Here is a 25,916-nt window from a genome sequence, read left to right on the forward strand (position 1 = left end):
CTGCCTCTCCAGCATACGACGGGCGGCGGCCTGATGGGAACGGGACTCGGCCTGGGGTGGACGAAGACGCGGCACGGATCGTCGTGGGCGTGAGTGCGATCCCTCTCGCACGTTCACGCGACGGCGCATGGCTCTGCGTGGACGTCGAACTGCCAGGCGCAGAATGGCACCCCGTACGGCCGTATGGGACCAGGTCTCGGCCGGACGCCAACGTGGGCGTGAACTGCCCGGCTCCGGGGAAACGAGACCAGTCCAGAGCCGCTCCGGGATCCAGCGGTGAGTGGGGTCTCGGACTGACGTTGACGCGGACGTTGCACGGCTTGTCGTGGATGAGACTCAATTCGTCATGCACGACGACAGCGTGGCTGGACGTGGGCGTGCAATGCCAGTCACCCAGTGTCACCCTGGAAGGCCACCTGGAAGGAGGTCACGGCCGGACGTTTACGTGGACGTTGCGGCTCGTCGAATGACGCAATTCAAACTCGACGAGGCTTGCGCTAACGTGGACGTAGCATTGCCAGGCACAGGGTGGAAATGAGACGGGTCCGATGTACCTGCGGGATCCGATGGTTGGCCGGTTCATTCTGTCACGGTTTGCAAGGTGGTGATGGCGGGTGCGGATCCCAAAAAGCAGGCAGGAGGGAGCAGGAGGTTGTTTGACAAATTGTATTACAATAAAGTCAGCAGGAACAAAATGTAAAACATCAAAATCAGCTGAATGGAAAAAATACAAAGTAGCAAAAGAAGACCAAAAGTAAAAGTCCGCCAAGGTTAAACAAACACATACACAATGCATGCCGCAAACAAGCAGCAAACAAACAATGAACCGGCACCGGATGGTCGCGCCGGGTGTCCTTTTAAGTGTCAATGATTAAACGACCAACACCTGCGAGGCTGCAGGCAGGGCTGACATCGCTACCCGCTGGTCGCCAATCTGATCGGGACGACCAGCACCTGTGGAGGTGCAGGCGGGGCCGACAGCGCCCCCCGTTAGTCGCCAACCAGATCATGACAGTGACGAGTCCGTACGTGACGTCACTGAAGAAACGCCCCTTATCGAAAAAAAGGACACATTGTAGCAGTCCTTCCATCACGTCAATGCTTGTTTGGTCTGAAAACCTCGTGTTGCACCAGAAAGAGCCAGAAGAGGGCGTCCAAGCTCCATATAAGGAATTTATCAGCCTGTGGAAACGGGCTGATTCATTCCTCACAGGAGGTCGGTGGCCACTTTCTGCCTCTTTTTGGGTCAGACATTTCCCCCCAATGTTGCCTCAAAATGGCACGGAATAAATTCTATAATCGATTGCAAACAGGTATGCTTTCCCCTTCAGAACTATTTGAATCATATTCATAGCTGGATGTGTAACAAGAAAGCATATTCACCGAATCTGAAGCCATTGTTTTGATTCTCCAGCAATGCAAGACGTCTTGGCGTGATGTCACGAACCAGGGGCGGGACTTTCTGAAAATGCCCAATTCGCAGCTCATTTTTTTTGCAGATTTTGGACACTTTAAGTCATTGTTATTGATGTTTTGCATTTGAATAAAAATATCATACAGTGTGTTTTGGGTATTTTAGATGCTATAAAACGTTTTTCTGATATCAGTTAGGAAACAAAAACGTGACGTCGGTTGTCCTTTAAGGTGGACAGTAGCAGTGTGGGTATAGCAAGTTTAAGGGTACAATTATACTGATGTCCTTGAACGCTGTAGTGTCTGTTGTAATAATAAGAATAATCCATTTTATTTCACTCTCAAGGTCACTTTAGAGTCACAGGATACATTTGTTGCTGTAGATTAGAGATCAGTGACAATGGTTCAAATACAAGTCTGGAGATACAATGATTATTGTACATTGTAATCGTGTGTCAAACATGTCCAGAGGAGATAGAGTGACTATATCGGAAGAAGGCTGCTGAGCCTTTAAATGCCAGACAGGAGAGCGAGAAGAAGACCAAAGAGGAGGTTTATGGATGTTGTCAAAGAGGTGAAGGTAGCTGGTGTGAGAGAATATGATGTACAAACCCGGGTTATATGGAGGACACTGATTCGCTGTGGCGACCCATGAAGGGAAAATTCGACAGGAAAAGAAGAAAGAAGTACGTAATAGTGTGTAAAACACACACACACACACACACACACACACACACACACACACACACACACACGTTGTTTTGTATACTTTTATTTTGTAAAGATTATTAATATACAAGTATGGTAAGGGTATTCCTTCTTTTAAAAACGGTGCCACCTGGCGACTTTACACGGCCATTACCATAAGGTGTTGGGACTTCCAGGCAGGCATCTAAAGGGCACCCGATAGGGTCCTTTTTAGTTAGTCCGGAAACTAGGATTAGTGTAATTGTCTTCTATGAAATCGAACATGTGATCACGGACGATTTTCTGTATGAAATCCCCTCCCTTAATTAACTAAATATTCTCTTCATTGAGTTCAATTGTTGTGTTGATGCAGATTCGAACATGGATACCTATCCTCCAGTTACTGACGCGGATTCTACAAAACAGCAAGAACGGCATTACTACCTGTTGTCAGAGCTCCAGGCCTTAGCAAAAGATTTACCGAGGTAACATTACGTCAAAAACATTACTTGTATGAGGGAATGCACAGCCATCTGAACATGTACCTGAAATTAGTCTAGTTGGATGCTACACTTTTTGATTTCACTAGTAAAATACAGTAACAGCAGGGTATCACAAAGATGTGCACGGGTAGAAAGACAGGTGCTTGTATGAAATAAAAACTTGGCTAGTACCGTTGTTCCACTACTCCTTTCCAAAACAAGATATTTCTACACGGCAGTAGGGTGACTTTGGCATACTCGTTGAAAACTGTATCTTCATAGCAAAGATTCTAATGGGCATTTTATTGCTATTAGTAGTGTCCAGGAGATCAGAGTTTGTCACATTCTTTCTAGTTGGGTCTACTCGTTTTACTCGTGTCGCATAGCAATTTACGATGAAGGTTAAATTATTACTATGAGGCTCTTAGAAGTTATATAAATGTGTACTTGTCATTTTATGAGTATACTGATTTGTCTTATTAGTGAGAACACAACGTTGACTGGTATGCAAGTACACCACCTAAAGATGCATATATTGGTTTATGATTTGCAAATAACCGGTCAGGTGGCTTTTAATCCATCCATTTTTCAATCCGCTCATCCTTGCAAGGGTCAGGGGCGTGCTGGACCAGATCCCAGCCATCATCAGCTAGTAGGGATGCCCTGAACTGGTTGCCAGCCAATCGCAGGGTCAAAGTCAAACATACATTCACAGTCACACATAGGAACAATTTGGAGTGCCCAATCAACCTGCTATTTACTGTATGTTCTTTGTAATCCGGGAGGAAACTGGGAGTACCTGGAGAAAACCCACGCAGACATGCAGAGAATATGCACACTCCACACAGAAAGGCCATAGCCGGAATCAATCCCTCCATCTATGCACTGTGAGGCTGAGGTGCTAACCAGTTGCGTATCGTGCCATGGCTTTTAATATGGTCTCACTTCATGCCTAATTTATATTGGCACCTTAAATGTATTTCTCTTTTTATCAGAACTAGGACTGAATACTCATTGTCTTTTTGGGCAGCTCCTTCCAGCAACGGCTGTCATACAATACACTTGGTGACCTGGCTCTAGCCCTCATAGATGGAACAGTTTATGAAATTGTGCAGGGGCTTTTGGATATTCAGCACCTGACAGAGAAAAGTCTTTACAGCCAGAGGCAAAAATTGCACTGTGAACACCAAGGTTAGTCCTTTTTTTCCAGTTTCAACTTTCATTGAGCCAAGACACTTCCCGGGATTGCAAATTTTTGTATATCTGATGACACACCACCAAATTAGTGAAAATATACAGTATAAAATCACCTTATGTAATGACTCTAAAAAGCTTTGTTACTTCTAGGAAAAAGATGTTGAGTTTTGTACCTGTAAAATTCACTGCTTGTTATACTGTGTATTTACAATATACACATTTTTTATTTTATGAAACAATTATTTTCGTGGTTACACACAGACTGGGTGGATTCATGTAGTAAAGTGTATGATACATGTCGCGTAACACAAAGCAGTCCACAAAATTATGGCAGCTCCACTTTTTCCACCTTCATACTGGGAAACACGCCAATTTCAGTGACACAGAATTCACCGCTTAAGTGATGTAGGACATGAGGAAGATTGTTCCGCAAATTGATTTAGAATTTAATTAAAAAAATATTGACTTCAACTTGCCTTAAGCTTTAGCAAAGTTAAATACGTTTTAGTTTTTTTTTTAATTGAGTGAAATTTCATGCACCAGGTGATCATTTACCACATACACAAACATTTCCACGAACAATTCTACATAAATACTTGTTTTAAACTATCAAGAACAGTTTCATAGAAACTAACCTGCTACTGAATAATTGGCTAAAAAAGCAAGTTGAAGTTCAGAACACACATTTACAAAATGCCAATTTTGTTTCTTTTAATGTGCAGCCCTAAAGCAAGATATAGCAAGGAAGCACAAAGACGCCCTGCTGTCATGCAAGTCTCACAACCTGGCACTCCTCAAATCAAATCAGCAAGATGAACAAGAGGTAAAAGAGATACCAATTGAATTGTGTAACTTACCTTTGTACAGTAGTACTTGGAATATGGTCACTATTTTTTCTCTGACGATGGCTATACTTCATTTAGTCTACTTTCCAAAAATTCCTACCAGTACTGCATGAAGATAACGTATACATAATCATTTATGGAAGTGAAATAATGACATGTATATTGTCAGAATTATTTCCTTTCTATGAATGTTTTTCTTTTAAGGCTCTGGAAATGCGGGTTCGAGAGGAACAGAGAATGATGGATAAGAAGATTGTATCCGAGATTGATCAAAAGGTTAAAGACCAACAGAACACTCTGGAGAAGGCTGGAGTTCCGGGGTTTTATATCACCGCCAATCCTCAGGTTTTCAGATACAATTTATCATTGTTCTGATCATTATAAACAATCATATCCATGAGTGTTACATTATGATGCAACCTGAAACGTGTAATTGCATGTGTCGATGTGTTTTTGTTGTCGTTTCCCAGGAGCTGACAATGCAGATGAACTTACTGGAGTTGATACTGAAGCTTCAACAGAAGGAGTCCCAGTCTGGATTTCTATGACAATGTCACCTGGTTTAATCTTCTCCAAAATACCCAAAAAATCCTTAAAAATACTGAATCTGAAGTTTGTTAATGTTGTAGGTTACATCAAGAAATGAATTGGAGATGTTCCTGAAATTGATCACATGAACTTGATGTAGTTCATTGTTGTCTTTTTTCTATTAACTTATGGTGCCTTTTGAAAAATATCCATTAATTAACAAACACAAAACTAACGCATCAAGACTTTCATTGTCTGCTTTCGCCGTTGAGGTTTTTAAATTTATGATGGGAATGCGCGACAGTGCCTCATTTTGTTTGATTCTATTTGATTGCATATCTATATCAATAATAATTGAGATAAACTGCACTTGTGTGTTTTTCTTGATTTATGTTTTTGTATAAATGCAACCAAGTTGAGGAAACCATGTAGAATCCCTTGAAATCTGTTGTAATAATTTAGCAAAACTTGATGGCTAGTCTCCCAGATAACATCAACTATTTATTGCGCTATTTCACCATCAAAAGCACATGCTTGTGTCATTAGTCAGACCAATAGAAAGGTAAAATAATTAGCCAGGCCCTCAATCATCAGATTTGTCAACATTATGTATATAAAAATATTTTTTTCAGAATATATTCTTGACAAGCTGTATCACCATGTGGTACGGCGCCTGCACCGTGTCCTGCCGTAAGACTCTGCAGCACATCGTGAGGACAGCTGAGAAGATCATCTGTGTCTCCCCCCCCCCCCCCCCCCCCCCCCTTCAGGACGTTTGCAACACCCGCAGAGCCATCAGGATTGCTGGCGATCCCACCCACCCACCCCTCCCACAGCCTCTTCAGCCTGCTGCCATCGGGTAGGAGACTGCGCAGTCTCCGAGCCAAGACCAGCAGGCTCAAGGACAGTTTCTGCCACCAGGCAGTCACTCAACTCCCTACCAGCCCTGTCCCCCCCCCTGTCTCACTTGAAAGCAATTCATTCTACTTCTTTCCTTTCCTCTTCCTTTCAACTTTTGCTGCTGTGAAATGTAAATCCCTCCACTCCAAGACAACATGTGACAGGTAGACAGCAAGGAAGGCTAAAATGAAAGCCGTTTATCCTGTTTTCAGTCAAATGATCTTGAAGGGTTTGTTCACTCGGGTGGCGTGTTCGACTGCTTAGCACGTTGGCCTTACAGTTCAGAGGTGCAGGGTTCAGTTCCGGCTCTGACCTTTCTGGAGTTTTCTCTGGGTACTGTGGTTTCTTCCCACATTCCCAAAACACGCATGGCGGGTTAGACCTCTTCAAAATTGACCTTTTTCTTCAAACATATGGAAACTGATATTATTCCCATTCGCCAAGGTCTAAATTAGCTAAATATACCAGTTATTGTGATCTTGGACCTTGGCTATGCCTGCCTCAAGAGCCATGTAATGTTATTATTGTCGTTTTTCAAAAACGCTGCAAAATTTGGGATATTATGTCCTTATTTTCATTGTAGCTTTCCAGAGGTTGATGCTATAGCATTGAAAGTGGTACCAAATGAAGGCTAATAAAATTTTCATGAATATGGTGGTAAGCACAATAACACACATGAAGACCTGTGTAAATTTTAGCTAATTTTAATGCAGAAACAGCTGGGACACTACAAAAAAATCAGTTTGGTAGTATCATAGCACTGTACTGACACATATATTGCATAAGAAACTCAGATAGGATGTGACTAATACATGTATTATCACTTGTTCAATGTGGCTTTTTTGAAACTCATTTTTTTCCTGTGGTACTCCACAACTTGTCGTAAGCAGCTTCTTTGCTCTGGGTCAGTTGTGATCTGAGTTGCAAAGTCACTCATTAGTTTCACACCTCTCTCAGCCACATCATTGGTCACTTTCACTGACCTCACAAACTTCTGTGCATTCCTGTAGCTGTCATTGTCTTCCCAGGTGTCAGCAGGAGTAGTGAGCCAGTCACATTTCACTCGAAGAGCATCAAACAGAAAGTGAGACTCTGGCCCTACCAGGTCTGTGAGAACTGTAGCTGCCTTGATGACAGGAAACACTGGCTTGCCTTTCCTGTAACTCTCAGGTTTCTCTGTTTCTGACAGCTTGACTGCGAGCTTCTCTTTTGCAGACTTGGTCATGCTGGCATGTGAACTGAACAAGGTGAATGGCACTAGTTCCTCACTAGTCAGATACCAGCGGTGGTTGTTCATTTTCTTGAGAGCAGGTTGCCAGTTCATAGTCATACTGCCTGTATTGCAGTATGTTCTTCATAAGCTGGAGGTCACGGATAGGTGCATCAGCTGCAGATGTGGTCACCCAGCGGCTGGTGTAGAATAAGGCCAGGAACTTGTTCATCCTCTCCAGCTTGAAGATAGTGTCCGTGTTGTATTTTAGTTCCTTGGAAAACATGAGCATCTTCATACAGTAAATGTTCCTGGCCATCCAGCGGACTTGCTGAATGGCACCTGGCTTGGCCCAGTGAATACATCGAGGAGGTTCCTCACCAAGCAGGATCAGGCACAGCTCTGCCACCTCTCTGTAATCTGCCCCCGGACTTGCTTCCGAAAGGAAATTGCTTATGACTGCAATTGTGCTTGTCTTCTTCTGTTTCAAGTCTTGTTCAACTAGGCCCAGAACTCTTGGGCAGTCCTTAACCAACTTGTCCCACTTCTCTTTCACGTTGGTTGTCAGGACTCTTGACCTTGCTAAACACAGCCTCCCATACACTTCCAATTATTACCTCTGATATGTGATGGCGACAAGCGAAGTAGAATACCTTTTTGCCTAGTCTTTCTTCAATAAGCTTCGCTGCACCCTTGTTGATGCCACTGTTGCTTGCTGTGGTATCAAATACCAAGCCTACAATGTTGTCTGTGAGACCCCATGTTTCTATCAGTTCCAATGTAGCATTACACTGTTGGATTCCTGTGGAAAAAGCAGGTTCCCTTCTTCATACTGTGGAGTACCAGAGACGAGCACTGCAAGACTATCCACTGGGTATCTTTCACCAAGAACATCCCGTAGAAGTTTTCCATCCCACTGCAGTGTGCAGTAATCTGGCGGACTTTCCTTGAAGTTATTCATGTAACTTTGGCACAAATTATGACGAGTGTTTATCCTATTTCGTCTTGTAGTAGAGGCAGATATAACAAAGTCATCAAGATCTGCGCCTCCTGCCTTCAACACTGCAGACACCATGGCTGTAGTCTGGTTGTCAGAGAGTGACAACCGATCTGCAGTGCTACAATTCTCTTCATTGGTCATAACTGAGTGTGGAAAGTGTAAGGTTATCGTACTTGGTTTTGATGAACAGCTTGGTGTTGTCTCAGTGTATTCTGAACCCTCACTAGTACCAGAGCCTTGACTGCTCTCAGGGTCTTCATCACTTGAAATTTTCCCAACTTCTGCTGCTGCAGCAGTCACTGATGATAACATTCTCTCTTCTTTTTCTTCTCGGAAGCTTTTCTCTCTAGACTTCTTCTCAAACGCCTTATCATGACCTGACGTGTGCCAGGCGAGTGGTCCGTTGGTCCAAGTAGAAATTGACGTCCTCTTCCTTGGTCTCCTTTGTGAGCAGCCTGTTGCTTATCTCCTCCACAACATCCTTTGTTACAATATCAAATAACTTGTCTAAGTCCTTCGGAAAGTTAGCTTGTTTCTCTTCCTCTGGTTTGTTATTTCTTCCCTTGTTTTTAACAATTTTCCTGTACTTTTCATGGAGGATCATGAAACGGTTGGCTGCATTTGGTCTAGTTAGTGTTTTAATCCTTGCCATATTCCAGAATGGCAAAATGGCATCCACTGTATCATGGGCTAAAGACCTATTGTCACTGTTTTATATTTATATATATATATATATATATATATATACACACAGTAAAGTCTCGTTATATCGATATCGGATATATCGATAGTCCCGGTTATATCGATACTATTTCTATGCACGCACGGAGAAAATTACATGCAAACAGGGTCGGATATATCGATAGTCCCGGTTATATCGATATTTTTTCGGACTCCCTTGAATATCGATATAACGAGACTTTACTGTGTGTATATATATATATATATATATATATATATATATATATATATATATATATATATATATGTAACGGAGTTGTGCACTTAGATTATTAAATTATGAAGGAAGTGACGCAACGGCGCACAGTGTGGCACTATGTCCCGCCCATAGTTTCTAGAACAATCTCGAGGAGATTCAGGTTAATCACAAGACGAAACCCATGCGACTTCACCCATCCCTTCTGCCATCAGTTACTGTTGTGACACCCGTTACACATATATGTGTGTGTGTGTGTGTTTGTGCATTAAGATTAACTAAAATTAACACAGGTGTTAATGTGTTTACTACCACATGCAAGACAATTTTATTAGCTTTCATTTGGTACCTCTTTCAATGCTATAGCATCAACCTCTGGAAAGGTACAATGAAATAAGGACATAATATCCCAAATTTTGCAGTGTTTTTGAAAAACGTCAACAATAAAATTACAAGGCTCTTGAGGCAGGCATAACCAAGGTCCAAGATCACAATAACTGGTATATTTAGCTTATTTAGACCTTGGAGAATGGGAATAATATCAGTTTCCATGTGTTTGAAGAAAAAGGTCGATTTGGAAGAGGTGGTTTGGTTTGTTCCAGCTTTATCTGCACCCAAGCATGAAAAAAAAACAGAACAAATTCGGGAATAGCACTCTACGTCATATTTTCAATTCCCGAAGAGGTGGCATGGTTTGTTTGTTTTGTAGCCTGTATTCCGGCGCTTCTAAACTGTAATTCATTTGTATTTGCGCCGCTAGTCTGCATAAATAGCCTGCGCCGTGTTTTTATGCTTGTTCCCTCGGGCGGTAAGAATCGGCGGCGTCATGTGTCTATGACCGAGTGGTAGCTGGCTCTTTAAGGCGTGCCTCACTCAGGATGCTCGCCTTCTTCCCCATCTCACTCCAATAACCTCACAGAATCTGAGACCGGCGAGCTCCTTTGGCAAATTGGAAGCGGTAATTGCATTTTATAATCGTATTTCCGAATGCGTACCCTCTTAAAACATGTATATACTGTAAATCTATCATAATTTCCATTGTAGGTTGGCCTTCATGGATTTACGAATTTTTGACCGCTTATTTTCATCTCGGACGCAGCCGAGCCTATAAGCAATCCTCATTGCGTTTGTCTCCATTTTATTATGAATTATTAATTTTCCATTAAACCGACGTTTTTGTAATAGACGACCAATCGTGGATATGTGCGTTGATGTACCGGTGTTCGTTATGATGGTAGCTGTCTTGTTGGCGTTGGGAAGTGAAACGTTACGTAATTGTATGTTGTCCCCCGATAATGAAGCGCATGAGAGAACATCCCCCCACCCACTAGCCTGGTGCTTACAGAATCGGCTTCGTGGTTGGATTTGCCAAATGTGGTCAGAATAAATTTGAAACCATTTATATTAATTAGTGTTTTTAAATATGCCGACGTCGTTTAACGTCGCGTGCTAGCTCATGTGAAATTTATATCAACATGCTTTTGCAATTGTTTGCACAACGTTGAGGCCTCCTATAATTTACTAATTTAACTTTCAATATATGGGCGTGACAACTGGTCGCTCACACAAACACATTAACCGCCCCAGTGGCGGCGTGTTGGTAGGGTGGGGTGGGGATGCAAATATTTGTTCACTTGGTTTTGAGCAGAAAGATTATTGGGTGTATAATGATGCAATAAAAAATGTGTTGGGCTCTCATTTATGTCTGCATGTTTATGGTTGAGTCAGGGCTGGTTAAATATGACAAATACTAATTTTTATTTCCAGCGTAGTTTAACTCATCCTTCCTTCACTCTGATGCTCAGACAAAAGGAAAATGGACTAAAATACAGTGGACGACTAGTTAGCACATGCACCTCACATTACACAGGTAAAGTGTGAAGGCTCTGGCCTTCCTCTCTGGAGTTTGCATGTTCTTCCTGTACCTGCGTGGGTTTTCTCAAGGTACTCCAGTCTGCTTCCAAAATCCAAAACCATGCAGGGTACGTTAACTGGATACCTAATATTTTCCCTAGGTGTGGTTGCGTGTGTAGTTGTTCATCTAAGTGTGTACTGCGATTGGCTTGCAACCGGTTCAGGATGTACCCCACCTACTGCCCGAAGAGGGCTTCGATAGACCGATGTGAAGATCAGTGGATCAAAAATTGGAAGGATATTGTTTTCCTGTATTTTTTAAGAGCTATCTCGTTTATCACAGTATGATAATATGACAAGGAATAATGTCAAATGATTTACCACCACTTCTTTGATTGACTAAATTCTGTTCACAACACAGTCCACATAATCAAATGACTTGGAATAATCGGCTTTGCCCACACAAATGTTTATGATTGTATATGTTGAACATGTTCAATACTGAACTCATTCAGTGCCAGATATGTGCAAAAATGTGTCTACTCCAGTGCCAGACTTTTTGTCATTGCCACTGGAATTCCAGGACCAACATGACTGCATAAACATTCAATACAGCGTTAGAAACCTTAGAGTCTCTTATTTCATCAGAAAAAGATAGTTAATTCCTAAATTATATGAGTCTGGAATTACATGATCTTGAAATGAGGGTTGCTGTCCTAAATACAATGTAATACATACATATTGGTTTATCAACAGCTGAAGCTGGAACAAAGCACTAACATGGAAAAAGTGAAATGCTGCACCCTTGTGGAAAAGAAAAAACATTGCCAGAGGCCATGGCCAGCGCTTTATCTGCACCCAAGCATGAAAAAAAAAAAAACAGAACAAATTCGGGAATAGCACTCTACGTCATATTTTCAATTCCCGAATAAATTTGTGAATCGCAGTGAATGAGTTTTAGCCATAGAAATAGATAGGTTTAGAAGTGGCGTAGAGACGAGGTTGATTGCAAACCCGGAAGTGACGGCACGAGTTGTAGCGTCCATAGTAACGTGGCTTGGTTTGGCATAGAAATAGGATAGTTTTGAGCGTATTTAGGTCTATTTAACGTATGGATGCTGTAAAAAGGAACAACAGTTGGGGGCCGCAATGTTCCGCTTACGGATGCTTCAACTACAAGCTGAAAAACAAAGGAATTTCGTTCTTCAAGTGAGTGAAAAATGAAATTTCTATAAAAAGAAAAAAAAATAATTCGTTTTGCGATTTTTTAGTGACTAATTTTCGTCCTGTTTTCGATCTTCGACCGTGTATAAGTACGTTCTAGCTGTTCTGCATTAGTATGAAATTGAATTGGCTCTGCCTCCTCAAGCATGTAACTAATTCGACACTAAATTTGAACTGCAGGGGTGTGCGTTTCACTAAACATTGCTAACTTAGCAATATTGCTAATATATTTCTAAGTTCATTGTTAACGCTAAAAACGTGTCTCACTAAACATCATTTAGCAATATTGTTAACGCTTAGCAATATTGCTAAATAGCAAAGTTTAGTGAAACGCGCCCCAGGTTAGCCGACTCTGCTCATACAACATACTAATAATTACTTCTTGATCTTTTTGATCCGTTGTAGATTTCACACATATATACACTATACACAGTGTTACCTAATCCTCTACAATTTCTGATTTAGTCCAATTCCGATCAACAATTAAGTATGATCATTCTTTATGAATGTTATTTTTTTCACGTTTGAAGATTGGTTACAATCACACTCAAAAGGTAATTATACTATGTATTTGAATTTTCAATCTTAAAGAGTTGTCCTTTCTATTATTCATAACATTTTTAGACTCTGAATAAATAGACATCAATAGTGGTGTATTTAATTGCAATTGTATTTTTTGGATTATAAAAAAATTATAATCCAAAACATATCCGATCTTGAAAGTTGAGGTTTTTGGACTTGTCCGACTTCACATCGCGCCGAAAGACGACGTGAGAGTGAAGTAGTTGTCTTCTAAAACATATTTAGCCACAAAGTATTAGAATTTCGTCGAATAGCGGAAGAAAATCGACGAAAAACGAGCAAAAATTATTCATATGGTACGGAACTGTGTCAGAGGCTACAACTCGTGACGTCATCAGTGACGTCACGACCCGGTGACCGCGGGGCGCAATGCTATTGCCTCCTTTGGGCACTTCTAAACCTATCTATTTCTATGGTTATAGCTGCCCAGATAGCTGGGCTTGACATGTTTTAGACTCAATTAGGATAACTCCACGCTAAACATATCTTAGATCTAAGTGTTTTCTTATTACTTGTTATAGATAAGTCAAGTTTTGTTGTACGCCCATTATTTTTTAAGTATCTCAAAGGGTTTCAAAAGCCCACATGTGAGAAATATTTGCAACAGCCCCTGCTAAAACCACAAAACCAGACAAAGCAAAAACTTAACACCTGAGAATCTTTGAAGAAGGAACAAGGTGAATCCACCTTCAAGGATGACAAGGCTATAATGGATTCAAAGTGAGAAATCTGATTTAACTTATACAAAGTAGGACAATCTGATAAGACATTGTCGGACTTTTGACATCATCGGTCAGGAGCTGGCAAAATCGGGACCAAAACAGCTGTATTGTGTCAGAACAGGCCTGTTATGTGGAGCCATATTTGAGCAGCACTGAAAATTGGGTCAATGTACAGTGAAACTCTAACAAACTACTGCAGCCGCTAACATGCTTCCGATTTTGTGCTTGTGCTATGTTTTCCAGGTGAGCTTCTTGTGAAAGTAATGGATTGAGTGTGACTCCTTCCTCCATTTTCCTGCCCCGTTGGCCCATCTAACTCGGTAACTATGGCTACCTCTCAGCGAGGCTGCACACCAGCTGTGCGCCTTTGTCAAAGACTGAACCGGCTGAAGACGCTCGATGACGACATGATGACCACGTCACTGAAACGCTGCCTCTCAACCCTGGACCTGACTCTTTTGGGTTTGGGTGGCATGGTGGGCTCTGGCCTGTATGTCCTGACCGGCACAGTAGCCAAAGACACAGTTGGGCCAGCTGTCATTCTGTCCTTCATTTTTGCAGGTTTTGCCTCTTTGTTAGCAGCTTTTTGCTATGCAGAGTTTGGAGCACGAATTCCCAAAACCGGATCAGCGTACATGTTTACTTATGTCTCTGTGGGAGAGGTCTGGGCCTTTCTGATAGGTTGGAATGTGATTCTAGAGAATATGATTGGGGGTGCCGCTGTTGCACGGGCATGGAGTGGCTATTTGGACGCAATTTTTAACCATGCCATCCAGAACTTTACCGAATCACACATAATGCGGTGGGATGTGCCCTTCCTTGCCCAATACCCCGATATGCTTGCAGCAGGGATTCTACTCATTGCCTCATTTTTTATTTCCTTTGGAGTTCAAGTGTCCTCTTATCTTAATCATATATTTTCCACTATCAGTATGTGTGTTATAGTTTTTATTTTAGTCTTTGGATTTATGTTGGCGGAACCGGCTAATTGGAGCCAGAAGGAAGGAGGGTTTGCACCTTTTGGATGGTCCGGAATCTTGGCAGGCTCAGCCACGTGCTTCTACGCATTTGTAGGTTTTGATGTGATTGCCGCCTCGAGTGAGGAGGCCAAGAATCCACAAAAGGCTATTCCCATTGCCACAGCAATATCCCTCGGACTGGCAGCCACAGCCTACATCCTGGTGTCCACGGTGCTTACATTAATGGTTCCCTGGCATACGCTGGACCCCAACTCCGCTCTGGCAGATGCTTTTTTCCGTCGAGGCTACAGTTGGGCTGGGGTTATTGTGGCAGTGGGTTCCATCTGCGGTGAGTAGAAAACTTCTGCTGCAGTTAACAAAGATATTGATGGTCGCAGTATTACAATACAGGTGAATTGTCAAGGGTTCGATTTTAAAATCCGTTTTTACTAAAGCAATCCATGAAAAAAGTTAATCACAAGCAAACAAAAACAGGTTGAACTATACAGGAAATGTTTTTCAACATTGAAAAAAAACATTACTTACCACTGTATTATTTGTAATGGTTGGCTAATACTTTTCTCTTCCTCCCTCTAGCCATGAACACTGTGCTTCTCTGCAGTCTTTTCTCCCTTCCCCGGATTGTGTACGCCATGGCAGAAGATGGCTTGTTCTTTAATTTTTTTGCACGTGTCAATCCAATCACCAAAGTCCCCGTCAATGCTATTCTAGTTTTTGGATTCCTCATGGCCACCATGGCTCTCATCTTTGACCTCGAGGCCTTGGTTCAGTTCTTGTCTATTGGAACCTTGCTGGCCTACACTTTCGTAGCAGCCAGTGTTGTCGTCCTTCGCTTCCAGCCAGAGAAAAAACATTCCAAAGAGACTTTATCCACATCTCCCAATCCAAATGCAGAGCCTTCCGCTGCTCCCTCAGAATTCCAGAACATATCAGAGGACAGTGAGGATCTGAAACGATATGAGTCCTTCTCCGACAAGCTACAGTTGGTAGATAAGCAGAAGACAAGGGAGCGCAGGGGGGTAGGACAGCTCAAGGCCTGTTGGGAACCCTACCTGGGCCAGCTCCTGGGGAACTGTGAAGCAGGGGAGGTGGTGGCCCTCTGTGTACTGGGCCTGTTAGTGACCTCAGTGTCCTTTTCTGGCGTACTTGTGTTTGGTGTCAGACAGTTGCAGCTCCCAAGCTGGAGCTATATCACCCTGCTGGTGATTTTTAGTCTTGCCTACGTTATCTGCATGGCACTGATATGGGTTCATGAGCCACAGACTAACACCAAAACATTCCAGGTAAGCGCTTTGAAGTATACAAGGCAATCATTTTTTTACCTACATTCTCTTATCTTTATTCATGTATCAATACAAGTGGATATCATAATGGTATTAGAATAACAATCTTTAGCCTCAGTTTGTTTACAGTCAAAGCGAAATGCTATTTGTGTCACAAACTCAATTTAAAATGTGCGGCTGGTTTAGACTTTAAATTGTTGTTTTGTTTCTTTTTAGGTACCTCTTGTACCACTTACTCCAGGTGTCAGTATCCTCGTAAATGTGTTCCTTATGATGAAACTCAGTGCTCTAACCTGGCTTAGATTCACTGTCTGGATTGCTGCAGGTTAGTGTTTCTTCAATTTTCTCTCATTAGTCCTTGCGGCAGCTCTTTATGCCAGATATTCAAACTACTGTTTAGAAATATGTACTGTAGTTATAAACTAATCTGCTGTCTAGTCAGTGAACTCAATGTTGTAAATGTCACATTCTGATTGTGTCAAAAAAGGTTCTACCATATTAACTAGAAGTGCTTTACCATTCAAATAGTTTTTCACAGATGTTCAAGCTTTCAAGAACTAAACAATACTCGTACCCAAAATGTCTGAGCTTGTCGTTGCACTGGAAAAACACAATTCTCTGTTTCAGTGTTGAAAAAAGTAAGGAACTGCCTCAGTCAGAATAGAGTTTCTTTTACAATTTGCACTAATCCTGCACTAATCCCCAATATGGATAGGACTACACTGGAACCTGGACTGACATCCACCCTGAACACACGATTAAGGATTGACATTTATATGTATTGCCAATTTAGTCTTTAACAATATCGGAAGAGGGAATTTTGAGGCCCATGCACTCACGAACACTGTATTTCATTGTGCTTGCACACGCACACACACACACACACACACACACACACACACACACACACACACGCACGCACGCACGCACGCACGCACACACACACACACACACACACACACACACATATTTTATGAATACCGTATGTTTTTATTTCGCCTGCACTACAAATGCTTATGACTAACATTCGTCACTCCTCTAATCTAGTCTAACAAAACATCACTTTCTATATTTTTCACCTCTTCCTCTGATTTTCACAATGTGTCTTTGTAGGTCTGTTGGTGTATTTTGGCTATGGAATTTGGCACAGTAAAGAGGGGAGGAGGGAGTTGCATCCCAAAGACTTGGCTGCCCGGTACGTTGTGCTCCCCAGTGGCAGCCTGGTCGAAACTGTGGAGTCTGTCCAGCCCGAACAAGCAGATGCCACAACCCCCTGCATGAGCCCTGCCATGACAACTGAAGAGTTTGCTGGAAGAAGATGATACGTGACTGAATCGAATGATTACACCTGCCTGATATCTGATCTTTCCTACTTTCATCACTATTTTTTGCCCTGTTGTTTTCTGTACCATCGCTCTGCAAGTCTAAGTACACCAAAGCATAGTTATATACGTCCTTTGTTTTGTTGTGAAGCATATTTGTATATCTTGTGTTAAGGCAATTTGCTGTACGAACACATTGTAAACATTTCGTCTGTGGAAGCTCTCAGTCGTACAGGAGTGGTCCATCGACGAAAAGGGTTCTTCAGCCGTCATCTGTACTTCTTTGAAGGTGTCGGACGTTTCGCTTCTTATCCAAGATGCTTCGTAAGCGAAGTAAAGTATTTTGCTGGTAGTTTCGGCCCTATATATATATATCCCTACTGTCCAGACGTGGCGGTGCCGGACTCTGCTATGATTGGGCCCCGCTCTCAGGTTGACGGACCACATCTGCCAATTATTGCCTTCATACTCTAGTATTTTCAATGTAGGGAATTTTTTTACAAACAAATTCATGGTTGTGCTATAGGCTCACCAGTTTCACCCATAGTGGCTAATCTTTACATGGAAGAGATGGAGAAACAGGCCCTCACATCCTTCCCGGTGACAAAACCTAGACCGTGGTTTAGATATGTGGACGACACTTTCGTCATAATTAAAAAACAAGAAATTCAATTCTTCACGGATCACCTCAACTCGATAGACACGAACATTAAATTTCCTCGTGAGGACATTAAAGACAACCAACTAGCCTTCTTGGATTGTAAAGTAATTATAAAAGAGGACAGAGCGCTAAAAACAGAAGTCTGTAGGAAGGCCACGCACACTGACCAATACTTACTTTTCGAATGTAACCAACCTCTACAAAAGTAGGAGTTATCAGAACCCTCCAGCATAGGGCTAAACTAATACCAACAAGCGTCAAAGGTAGAGAAAATGAGTCAACACATAGCAGGAGAGCACTCACAAACTGTGGATACCCTCAGTGGTCTTTTAACAAATGTCAAAAGGAAAGAATAGGTAATGAAACCAAAAATTCTTAAGAAACTAAATGGAGAGGAGTAGGAGTACCTGACATCGCAGGAGTTTCTGAAAAACTACTAAGAGTCCTTTGGCAACACGAAATTCCTACTTATTTCAAACCGATAAACACTTTAAGGCCAAAATTAGTGAATCCAAAGGATGGGCTGCCAAATGAAAAACAAAGTAATGTAGTTTATTCAATACATTGTCTCATCTCATTTTCCGTACCACTTATTCCTCATTAGGGTCGCGGGGGTTGCTGGAGCCTATCTCAGCTGTCTTCGGGCACTAGGCGGGGGACACCCTGAATTGGTTGCCAGCCAATCGCAGGGCACACAAAGACATACAACAGTCGCTCTCACACTCACACCTCGGGACAATTTGGAGTGGTCAATCTGCCTGCCATGCATGTTTTTGGAGTGTGGGAGGAAACCGGAGGACCCGGAGAAAACCCACGCGGGCCCGAGGAGAACATGCAAACTCCACACAGGGAGGCCGGACCGGGACGCGAACCGGCGACCTCTGCACTGTGACGCCGGTGTGCTAACCACTCAACTTCCGGGCCGCCCACTTCAATACATTGTAAAAATGAAAATTGTAAAGAGCAATACATTGGGGAGACTAAACAAATTCTCAAAAAATACTTTATCAACATCGCAGGGATAATACTAGTGGGCCTCAATCGGCCCCCAACCTAAAAAGCAGGGACCAATCATAGGAGAGTCCGGCACCGCCACGTCTGGACAGTAGGGAAATATATATAGGGCCGAAACTACCAGTAAAAGACTTTAGTTCACTGACGAAGCATCTTGGATAAGAAGCGAAACGTCCGACTCCTTCAAAGAAGTACAGATGACGGCTGAAGAAACCTTTTCATCGAACATTGTAAGCATTGTTTTATTTTCTCTGATTTCTGTTTTATTATACATCAGGTCAATGACGTCACACCCACCGGTCTTAACAAAAGCCCTCCTAAAACCGCTAGGCATACCACCTGCACAAGTGGGTGCAGGGCATCTCCATTATGTGCTGTCCCAAAGATGAAAGAATCTTTTTGTTCTTACTTTTGATTCCTGCTTCATTAATAAGTGACCATATCATCGTGTCATACACAAATGCAAATTTTCTTGGCTTTCTGAGTAAAATGCTTCACATCGAGTATACAAAAATTCATAGGAGGCGGCTGGGCTTTTTCGGTGACAGCATTTTGTTAGATGAAGGGTTCTTATTGGGATTTTCTTATATACCTTTAATATTATCAGCAGTTACACTACCGGTACGCTCAGTTCTCATCTTTCATTGCCTAATTGCAAGGCTGACTATCAGATTTAGAGAATATGGATCTCCCTATGGAGATCCACAATTGCTCTTGTTGGAATGGGATATTACAATGTACTGTATTTATTTACTTCAGGTTTTGTGTTCCTTCAACAGTGATTTTTCTTTTGCCTTTGTACGGAAAATGTAAACACACACACACAAACAAACACACACACACACACACGCGTTTAATTGAAAGTGCAACAGTTTCGTGCTTCACCTAATCTTCTGAATCACATGACCCTGATCGCTTGCCACATCACTTCTTTTTTTCCTCATGCACCGTTAGGCAGCAGTCCTTTCCCTTGTCAATATCATAACTATAGATATCACAGCACATTTTTACAATCAGGAAATTTGAGCACAAATTAAGTCTTTTTTGAGGATATTTTTTCCAGAAACAGGTTAGCGTTAAATCTGCAACAGATACAAAATGTAGGCTAGTAAGGCTCCTATATATCTTCGATCTGCCCTTGTGCATACTGACGAGTATCGAATTTTAGTTTACAGTGCTTCATTTTTTTCCAAATCATGTCTGCTTGTTAAGATGATGGCCTTGAATGTGTGTATCAAGGAAGGTAGATTAATCAAGTGGTCAAGATGTATACAGTTGCTTTATTCGATAATAAATTTACATACGGTGACTTGCACATTGTCTTTTTTTATCATAGTAAAACCAAATGCATGTACAGACCTGGAACAGAATGTAAATGTTAGCATTGTTACAAAACGGTCTGAGGCCCCAAAAGATTTGAATACTCTGCTTGTTTATTCTTTTATTTTTAACAGGGTACCCCGATACTCTATTATTTTCCTAACCACCAATTAAGAATTTCCCGCACACCACGGCCCCAATTTCTCATTTCTGTCTGTATGGAAGTTCTGGGTCATATACTGTTTGAAAAATAAACATTTTGAACTGTTATTAACTTTTCATTACAAATGTACTATTGACTTTTGGTCTTATTACAAAACGTATTTTATGGTTTATCTCTACACAAGTCTTTTTAATGGAATAATATTTTAGATCTCTCAAACATCTGCACACACAGACTGCAGCAGTAGAATACTTTCAGATAACTTTTCAGATACTTTCAGCAGATTTCTACCTGCTGACATTTCCGGACTCACTTTTCGTTCACAAGTGACTTAATTACTATGATTTAATGACAGACTTGTGTCATCACGTGGAAGTCTTCAGACCTTGAATTACACGGGTGACGACACAACTACATAACTTGTGCCAATGACAGGGATTAATTAACTCAAAGGTCATGAACTGTCCTTTAAGTATTTGGAATCGTCAGATAACCACTCATTTTGGAACAACTAAGAGTTGCTCATCTGATATTTAAATGGAGTTAAAAATAGTCATAAACATTGCAAGATCTTTGCATTAGTCTTGCACCACAAAGCTCAAAATGTGTGAAATTATAAATATGAGCCAATTGAAAGAAAATGTATTTGATGTAATTAATACTATGAAATGAATTGCAGCGTGTTTATCTATGGTTACATAAATAAATTAACAACATCTAAAAGGGAGAGTATTTCAAGTTATTCTGCACAACAGAGTACTTCTGAGTACTTGTCTTGCCATGGAAACACATTCGCCATCTTTATACGGTGCCATAATTAAACAACAAAGCACATCTGGCCCAAGGTCTGTTAATTCAGTGCCACGCAAGGCACTCGATTCAAATCTGTTGGGGTTATTATTGGATATTCTTTGTAGATTTTATTGTGTTGTTTTGTTATTTATAAATTCAGCTCTTAAAACATTTGTCAAATTATTTACACACTAAGTAGGGGCATTTGACATTTTAAAGAAAATTTAATTTTCCATACCACTTCTTGTCAAGAGGTTTGCCAGAGCCAACCCAAGCCGACAGGGTGAGAAGCAAGGCACGCACTGGATTGGAGTGCGTCTGTGTTACTGGACAGCCTGACACAAACCAAAATCAACAATTCCCTTTTTTCCGCTGCTTTAAATTCCTGGTTTGATGTAAGCAAGGGGTTTTGTGTGTGTTTCGTGTCTGAATTTTAGCAGCAGTGGAACTGATGTTGAAGTGAAAGGTTTGAAGAGAAATATTGGTGGGTGATGAGGGGGTCACACATGAGGGTGGCATGCGATCTGCTGCGCTAGCTGATGCCCAATCGTGTTCTACTGGCATTACTCTGTCACTGTTTCCCAACCACGGTGCCCTGCAGTTCTGCCTTCTACTCGAGCAAGGAAACAAAGGAAGAAAACAATGCTTTATCAATGATACGTCTGTGTAAGCTTTCAGTTGTACAGGAGTGGTCCATCGATGAGAAGGTTTCTTCAGCCGTCATCTGTACTTTTTTGAAGGTGTCGGACGTTTCGCCTCCTATCCAAGAGGCTTCCTACATTCCTGACTAACGACTGGCCTGATTGCCCCACTCCCTCCGGTATCACCTCATCAGCATTACTAATGTTGCCTAACTTTTGGAGACAGTCTATCATTTCATTTTGGATCAAAAATCTGTCAGACAGCTACTGAATCGCCTATTAAAAATACCAAACTTTCGTATGCAGAGGCAGATGATCTACGCATTAAAATATCAATCAGCCCTTCTCAGTAGTGCTAAACCACCTCCTGCTACTCCTCTTCAAAAAGGAGAGGAGTAGCAGTACCTTACATTGCAGGAGTTTCTAAAAAATTACAGAGTCCTTTGGCAACACAAAATTCCTCCTTATTTCAAACCGATAAATACGTTAAGGCAAAAATTAGTGCATCCAAAAGATAGGTTGCCAAATGAAAAACAAAGTAATGTAGTTTATTCAATACATTGTAGGAATGAAAATTGTAAAGGGTAGTACATTGGGGAGACTCAACAAATTCTCAAAAAAAGACTATCAACATCGCAGGGATAATACTAGTGGGTCCCAATCGGCAGTACATATGCACCTAAAAGCTAGCAACCACTCATTTGACGACAATGAGCTTAAAATCTCAGCGAAAGAACATAGATGGTTTGAAAGGAGAGTAAAAGAAGCGATTCTCATAAAACAACTAAATCCTTCATTAAACCGGTCTGGTGGGGTGAGGTTCAATTTGGATCGTTCATACAATAGCCTGCTTAGGCAAAACAGGTTAGGCAACATTCGTAATGCTGATGAGGTGATACCGGAGGGAGCGGGGCAAACAGGCCAGCCGTTAGTCAGGAATGTAGGAACAATCAGTGGGGCCACAGTGAGTGGTCCTCTGCTCCCCCCAACCTGAGGGTAGGGACCTATCATAGCTGTGTCCGGCGCCGCCATGTCTGGACATTAGTGATATATAAATAGGGCCGATACGACCAGTAAGACTTTAGTTCGCTGACGAAGCCTCTTGGATAGGAGGCGAAACGTCCGACACCTTCAAAAAAGTACAGATGACGGCTGAAGAAACCTTCTCATCGATTTATCAATGATGAACATCACTAAAATTACGCTATTAAGTTAAGTACTTACAATGCACTCATTTTCATCTGCGTTAGGGCAGTGAGTTGTTCAACTGGTAGGGTGGATGGAGAGAAGCTGCATATTTGCAGAGGTGAGCTTTCCTGTTCATTTGTTGTGCTCTGTTGATGAAAACAAACTCGCATGAGAACACTTGATCCATCCATCCATTTTTTCCAAATGCACTTAGCGATCCCCCTCGGCAGAGATCGTGGTTCCATCAGTGCCAACCCAGTTTGAGTTTATCAGTCCTACCTTGGCAGCATTTTGCTGGGCTGCCTCCTTCAACTTTACAAGACTGCCCTGAAGGGCAGCATTCTCCTTCTCCAGCACGCCAATGCGAATGGAGTTTGCCTGCAACTGTTGCTCCATATCCAAAAGCACATTTCCCGTACCTTATAAAGATTCCAAGAAGCAAGACATCAAAAAGAATTATTCGAATGTAAACAATCATTACCCCGCATGTACAGAAGTAATAATGAGGTGCATACTCTTTGGCTGGGCGTGAGCCAGGGGGCTGAGTTCTGGAAAAGCCACTAGCAACCTTTCCGTCTCTTTCAATGATTTCACATTTTGCTTGAGCTCAGCCACACTGCCTTGGAAATGTTCTATTTGTGTTTGTAGTGTCTGTCTCTCACTCTGTAGCTGTGAACAAGTGTCCTATTTGGAATGTGAATAGCACAAGTTCAATTTGGTTTTATGATTTAGTGACACCGATGTCGAGGGTGATCTTAAAATACCTGTTGTGAAGTGAACTGTATTCGCAGTTGTTCATTATCTTCTGACATCTTTTGTAGTTGATTGTGGAGGTTCAGCTCTCTTTCCTCCCTCTCGCCCAACTGTTTCTGCAGTTCCTCACACTCTTCATCGAGAGCCTCTACTCTCTGGAGCAAAGACTTTTGTTTTGTTTCCATTGACTGTTCACATGGGAGCAGCAAGCACAAAGTGATTTGAAACTTCATTCATAAGTAGTACTGGAGACCAAACTAATGAGGCATGTGAGACCTTACCTCCTGGTGATGACATGCACTGTGATATTTGGCCTTCTCTTTTTCGAGAAGTACATGCGCCTCGCAGAGCTCACTTTCAAACTGCTTGATCCTCTCTTGCAGATTTGTGCAAGCTTTCTCCTTTATGTGCAGGGTTTTCAGTTTCTCCTGAAGCTCATTCCTTTGATCCCCTAATATGAAAAACAAATACACTGGATGGAGTGAATATCTTAAAAAATAGATCCATTCTTTTTTTTCTTCTTTTTTTTTAACCGATTGCCCTCATTGGGGTCACGGATGAGCAGGAGGCCACCCCAAGTGACTTTTGGCCAAGAGTCATAAACACAAAAAAGATGCACCATTAAAAATCTTCAATTAAAATAAATGCTGGAGTACACAGAGTGAAAATATGCAAGCACCTGCAGATTACACAACATAGTCACAGACGGACCCAGATTCAAATTTTGATAGTACGTATGTACATTATCATACAGATGTGGTTCTTACCAAGATCTTGGAGTCGATCATGCGTTATTGCTACTTCTTCTGTCAGATCAGAATAACTCTTCTTGAGGGATCTGTGTTCTGTTGGAAAATAAATTACATCTTCTCATCAGGTTTCCCTTCCCTTGTACAGTGCATGGTTTGTGTTGTCACCTCACCTCTCTTGAGTTCTTGATACTCATCTGTTAGTCTTTGTTCTCTTTCTTTCATTGCTGTCTGTGCTGTCTGTGCTTTCTGTGACGCTACCTCCAACTGAAGAATAATGGAGTTCTGTTTTTCCACTTTTTCCTTTAGTTCTTCCTGGGCACGTTGCATGTCACCCCTTAATGTGTCTAGATCTGCTGCTGCTGCTGCTAGTTTCTTTTTAAGAGGCTCAACTGTATCCCTCACATCTTGTACATGTTTTGATAGTCGACGCATATCACTGAGTTGCTCACTGGCCCAGTGTGCAGCATCACTGGCTCTCATTTCTCCCATCATGGGTTCTTCCACAGCATTTAAGAGTGGGTGTAAAGAAGAGGGCAATCCCTCATGCTGAAGTAGCTCGACAAGGACATTGCCTGTGTTTCTAATAGTAGACTGTGCTTGATGACATACACTGCAGGGCGCAGGTGGTATGTCTTCGGTTTGAGAGTATATATTGTGCGTGTCAACTTTAGGATTGCATGGGAGGCTGTGAGTAGCACTGAGTGGCTGTGGGTGGCACTTAGGGTCAGGCACATCCTCATCTGGTAAAAAGCTGGCATTTGTGGAAGCAGAAATGCCATGGGCACGCACTGAAGGTACACATTCACCAGAATTGGACATCTCTGTTTGCAAAGTGTTTTCCTTCTGAAGAAGCAAACAGAGAATGTTATACAGCAAATATAATACATACAGAGATGTTGATAAATTGTGATACAGTGAGGAAGTGAATCAACCTTCATATTGGAAAATTGTAGTAAATTGCGCCAATATTTTTTAACAACAAGTCCAATTGACCTGCAGCTTTTCTGTTCGGTTTGTTGATTCCTGTTGTTGTTGCTCCGTTCTTCAACGTGAGCATTTGATGCTTGTACAAGAAGTAGTAGCCTTGATTGATTGAGAAAGACAATTGTGTTCAGTTGCAGGTTGCATTTATAGAATTAGTGCCCTCCGTGCACGAAACTTTTATTTACCTGTCTATCACTAACTCCAGTAAAACAATATGGACGTGCTGGTTAAATTCATCCTCGCCCTCCAGAAAACTGTATTGCTCCATATCCAAATCCAGATTACAAGAGAGTTTGTCGGGGAATTTCCACGAGAAAACATGCAATGGGCCGGTTGTGGAAAATGCGTCCATGATTGCCCATTGCAGATCAGCGATATCTTTTTTAAGACTCTCTATACAATCCCGGCGACCTAGAAACTGAGACATTTTTTAACAAACACAAATTCCGTTTTTACTGGGGTCGTGGCAAAAGGGGCGGCGT

At 41.8% G+C, this 25,916-nt stretch overlaps 3 protein-coding genes across 4 annotated transcripts; 2 read left to right on the plus strand and 1 right to left on the minus strand.

Moving 5' to 3' along the window:
- The first annotated feature begins 2,331 nt into the window (after nt 1-2,331).
- On the plus strand, nt 2,332-5,521 carry dgcr6 (DiGeorge syndrome critical region gene 6). Its single transcript, XM_088995534.1, has 5 exons — nt 2,332-2,585; nt 3,613-3,773; nt 4,502-4,602; nt 4,829-4,969; nt 5,095-5,521. Exons 1-5 carry the CDS (start codon nt 2,482-2,484, stop codon nt 5,170-5,172), a joined length of 585 nt encoding a protein of 194 aa, XP_088851660.1. The 5' UTR covers nt 2,332-2,481; the 3' UTR covers nt 5,173-5,521.
- Nucleotides 5,522-10,000: 4,479 nt separating this feature from the next.
- On the plus strand, nt 10,001-18,951 carry slc7a4 (solute carrier family 7 member 4). Of its 2 annotated transcripts, none has more exons than XM_088994643.1 (5): nt 10,001-10,157; nt 13,825-14,889; nt 15,138-15,844; nt 16,061-16,169; nt 16,958-18,951. In XM_088994643.1, the coding sequence occupies exons 2-5, from the start codon at nt 13,908-13,910 to the stop codon at nt 17,164-17,166; spliced, it is 2,007 nt and encodes a 668-aa protein (XP_088850769.1). In that variant the 5' UTR covers nt 10,001-10,157; nt 13,825-13,907; the 3' UTR covers nt 17,167-18,951. The 2 variants fall into 2 exon arrangements, with proteins under 2 accessions (XP_088850769.1, XP_088850770.1); XM_088994644.1 differs by lacking the exon at nt 10,001-10,157 and having other exon boundaries at nt 14,511-14,651; nt 14,725-14,889.
- Nucleotides 18,952-18,978: 27 nt separating this feature from the next.
- On the minus strand, nt 18,979-25,884 carry ccdc157 (coiled-coil domain containing 157). The gene is made up of 10 exons (XM_088994641.1): nt 25,620-25,884; nt 25,383-25,533; nt 24,621-25,293; nt 24,466-24,543; nt 23,980-24,149; nt 23,710-23,886; nt 23,461-23,629; nt 23,225-23,364; nt 22,982-23,091; nt 18,979-21,726 (listed from the first exon to the last, which is right to left on the minus strand). The coding sequence occupies exons 1-10, from the start codon at nt 25,859-25,861 to the stop codon at nt 21,468-21,470; spliced, it is 2,169 nt and encodes a 722-aa protein (XP_088850767.1). The 5' UTR covers nt 25,862-25,884; the 3' UTR covers nt 18,979-21,467.
- Between the last annotated feature and the right edge of the window lie 32 nt (nt 25,885-25,916).

The sequence above is a fragment of the Hippocampus bargibanti genome, linkage group LG04, assembly GCF_051943395.1.
Source record: "Hippocampus bargibanti isolate YZ-2025 linkage group LG04, ASM5194339v1, whole genome shotgun sequence".
Taxonomy (NCBI): domain Eukaryota; kingdom Metazoa; phylum Chordata; class Actinopteri; order Syngnathiformes; family Syngnathidae; genus Hippocampus; species Hippocampus bargibanti.

Bases quoted from the DNA above. Each gene is read 5' to 3' on its own strand.
- dgcr6 (XM_088995534.1), top strand. From the start codon at position 2,482: ATGGATACCTATCCTCCAGTTACTGACGCGGATTCTACAAAACAGCAA. The intron at 2,586-3,612 runs GTAACATTACGT...CTTTTTGGGCAG, and splicing joins TTAGCAAAAGATTTACCGAG to CTCCTTCCAGCAACGGCTGT. The intron at 4,970-5,094 runs GTTTTCAGATAC...GTCGTTTCCCAG, and splicing joins ATATCACCGCCAATCCTCAG to GAGCTGACAATGCAGATGAA.
- slc7a4 (XM_088994643.1), top strand. From the start codon at position 13,908: ATGGCTACCTCTCAGCGAGGCTGCACACCAGCTGTGCGCCTTTGTCAA. The intron at 15,845-16,060 runs GTAAGCGCTTTG...GTTTCTTTTTAG, and splicing joins CTAACACCAAAACATTCCAG to GTACCTCTTGTACCACTTAC. The intron at 16,170-16,957 runs GTTAGTGTTTCT...GTGTCTTTGTAG, and splicing joins CACTGTCTGGATTGCTGCAG to GTCTGTTGGTGTATTTTGGC.
- ccdc157 (XM_088994641.1), bottom strand. From the start codon at position 25,861: ATGTCTCAGTTTCTAGGTCGCCGGGATTGTATAGAGAGTCTTAAAAAA. The intron at 23,887-23,979 runs GTAAGGTCTCAC...CCATGTGAACAG, and splicing joins GTGCATGTCATCACCAGGAG to TCAATGGAAACAAAACAAAA. The intron at 23,630-23,709 runs GTATTTTAAGAT...CATTCCAAATAG, and splicing joins TACAGTTCACTTCACAACAG to GACACTTGTTCACAGCTACA.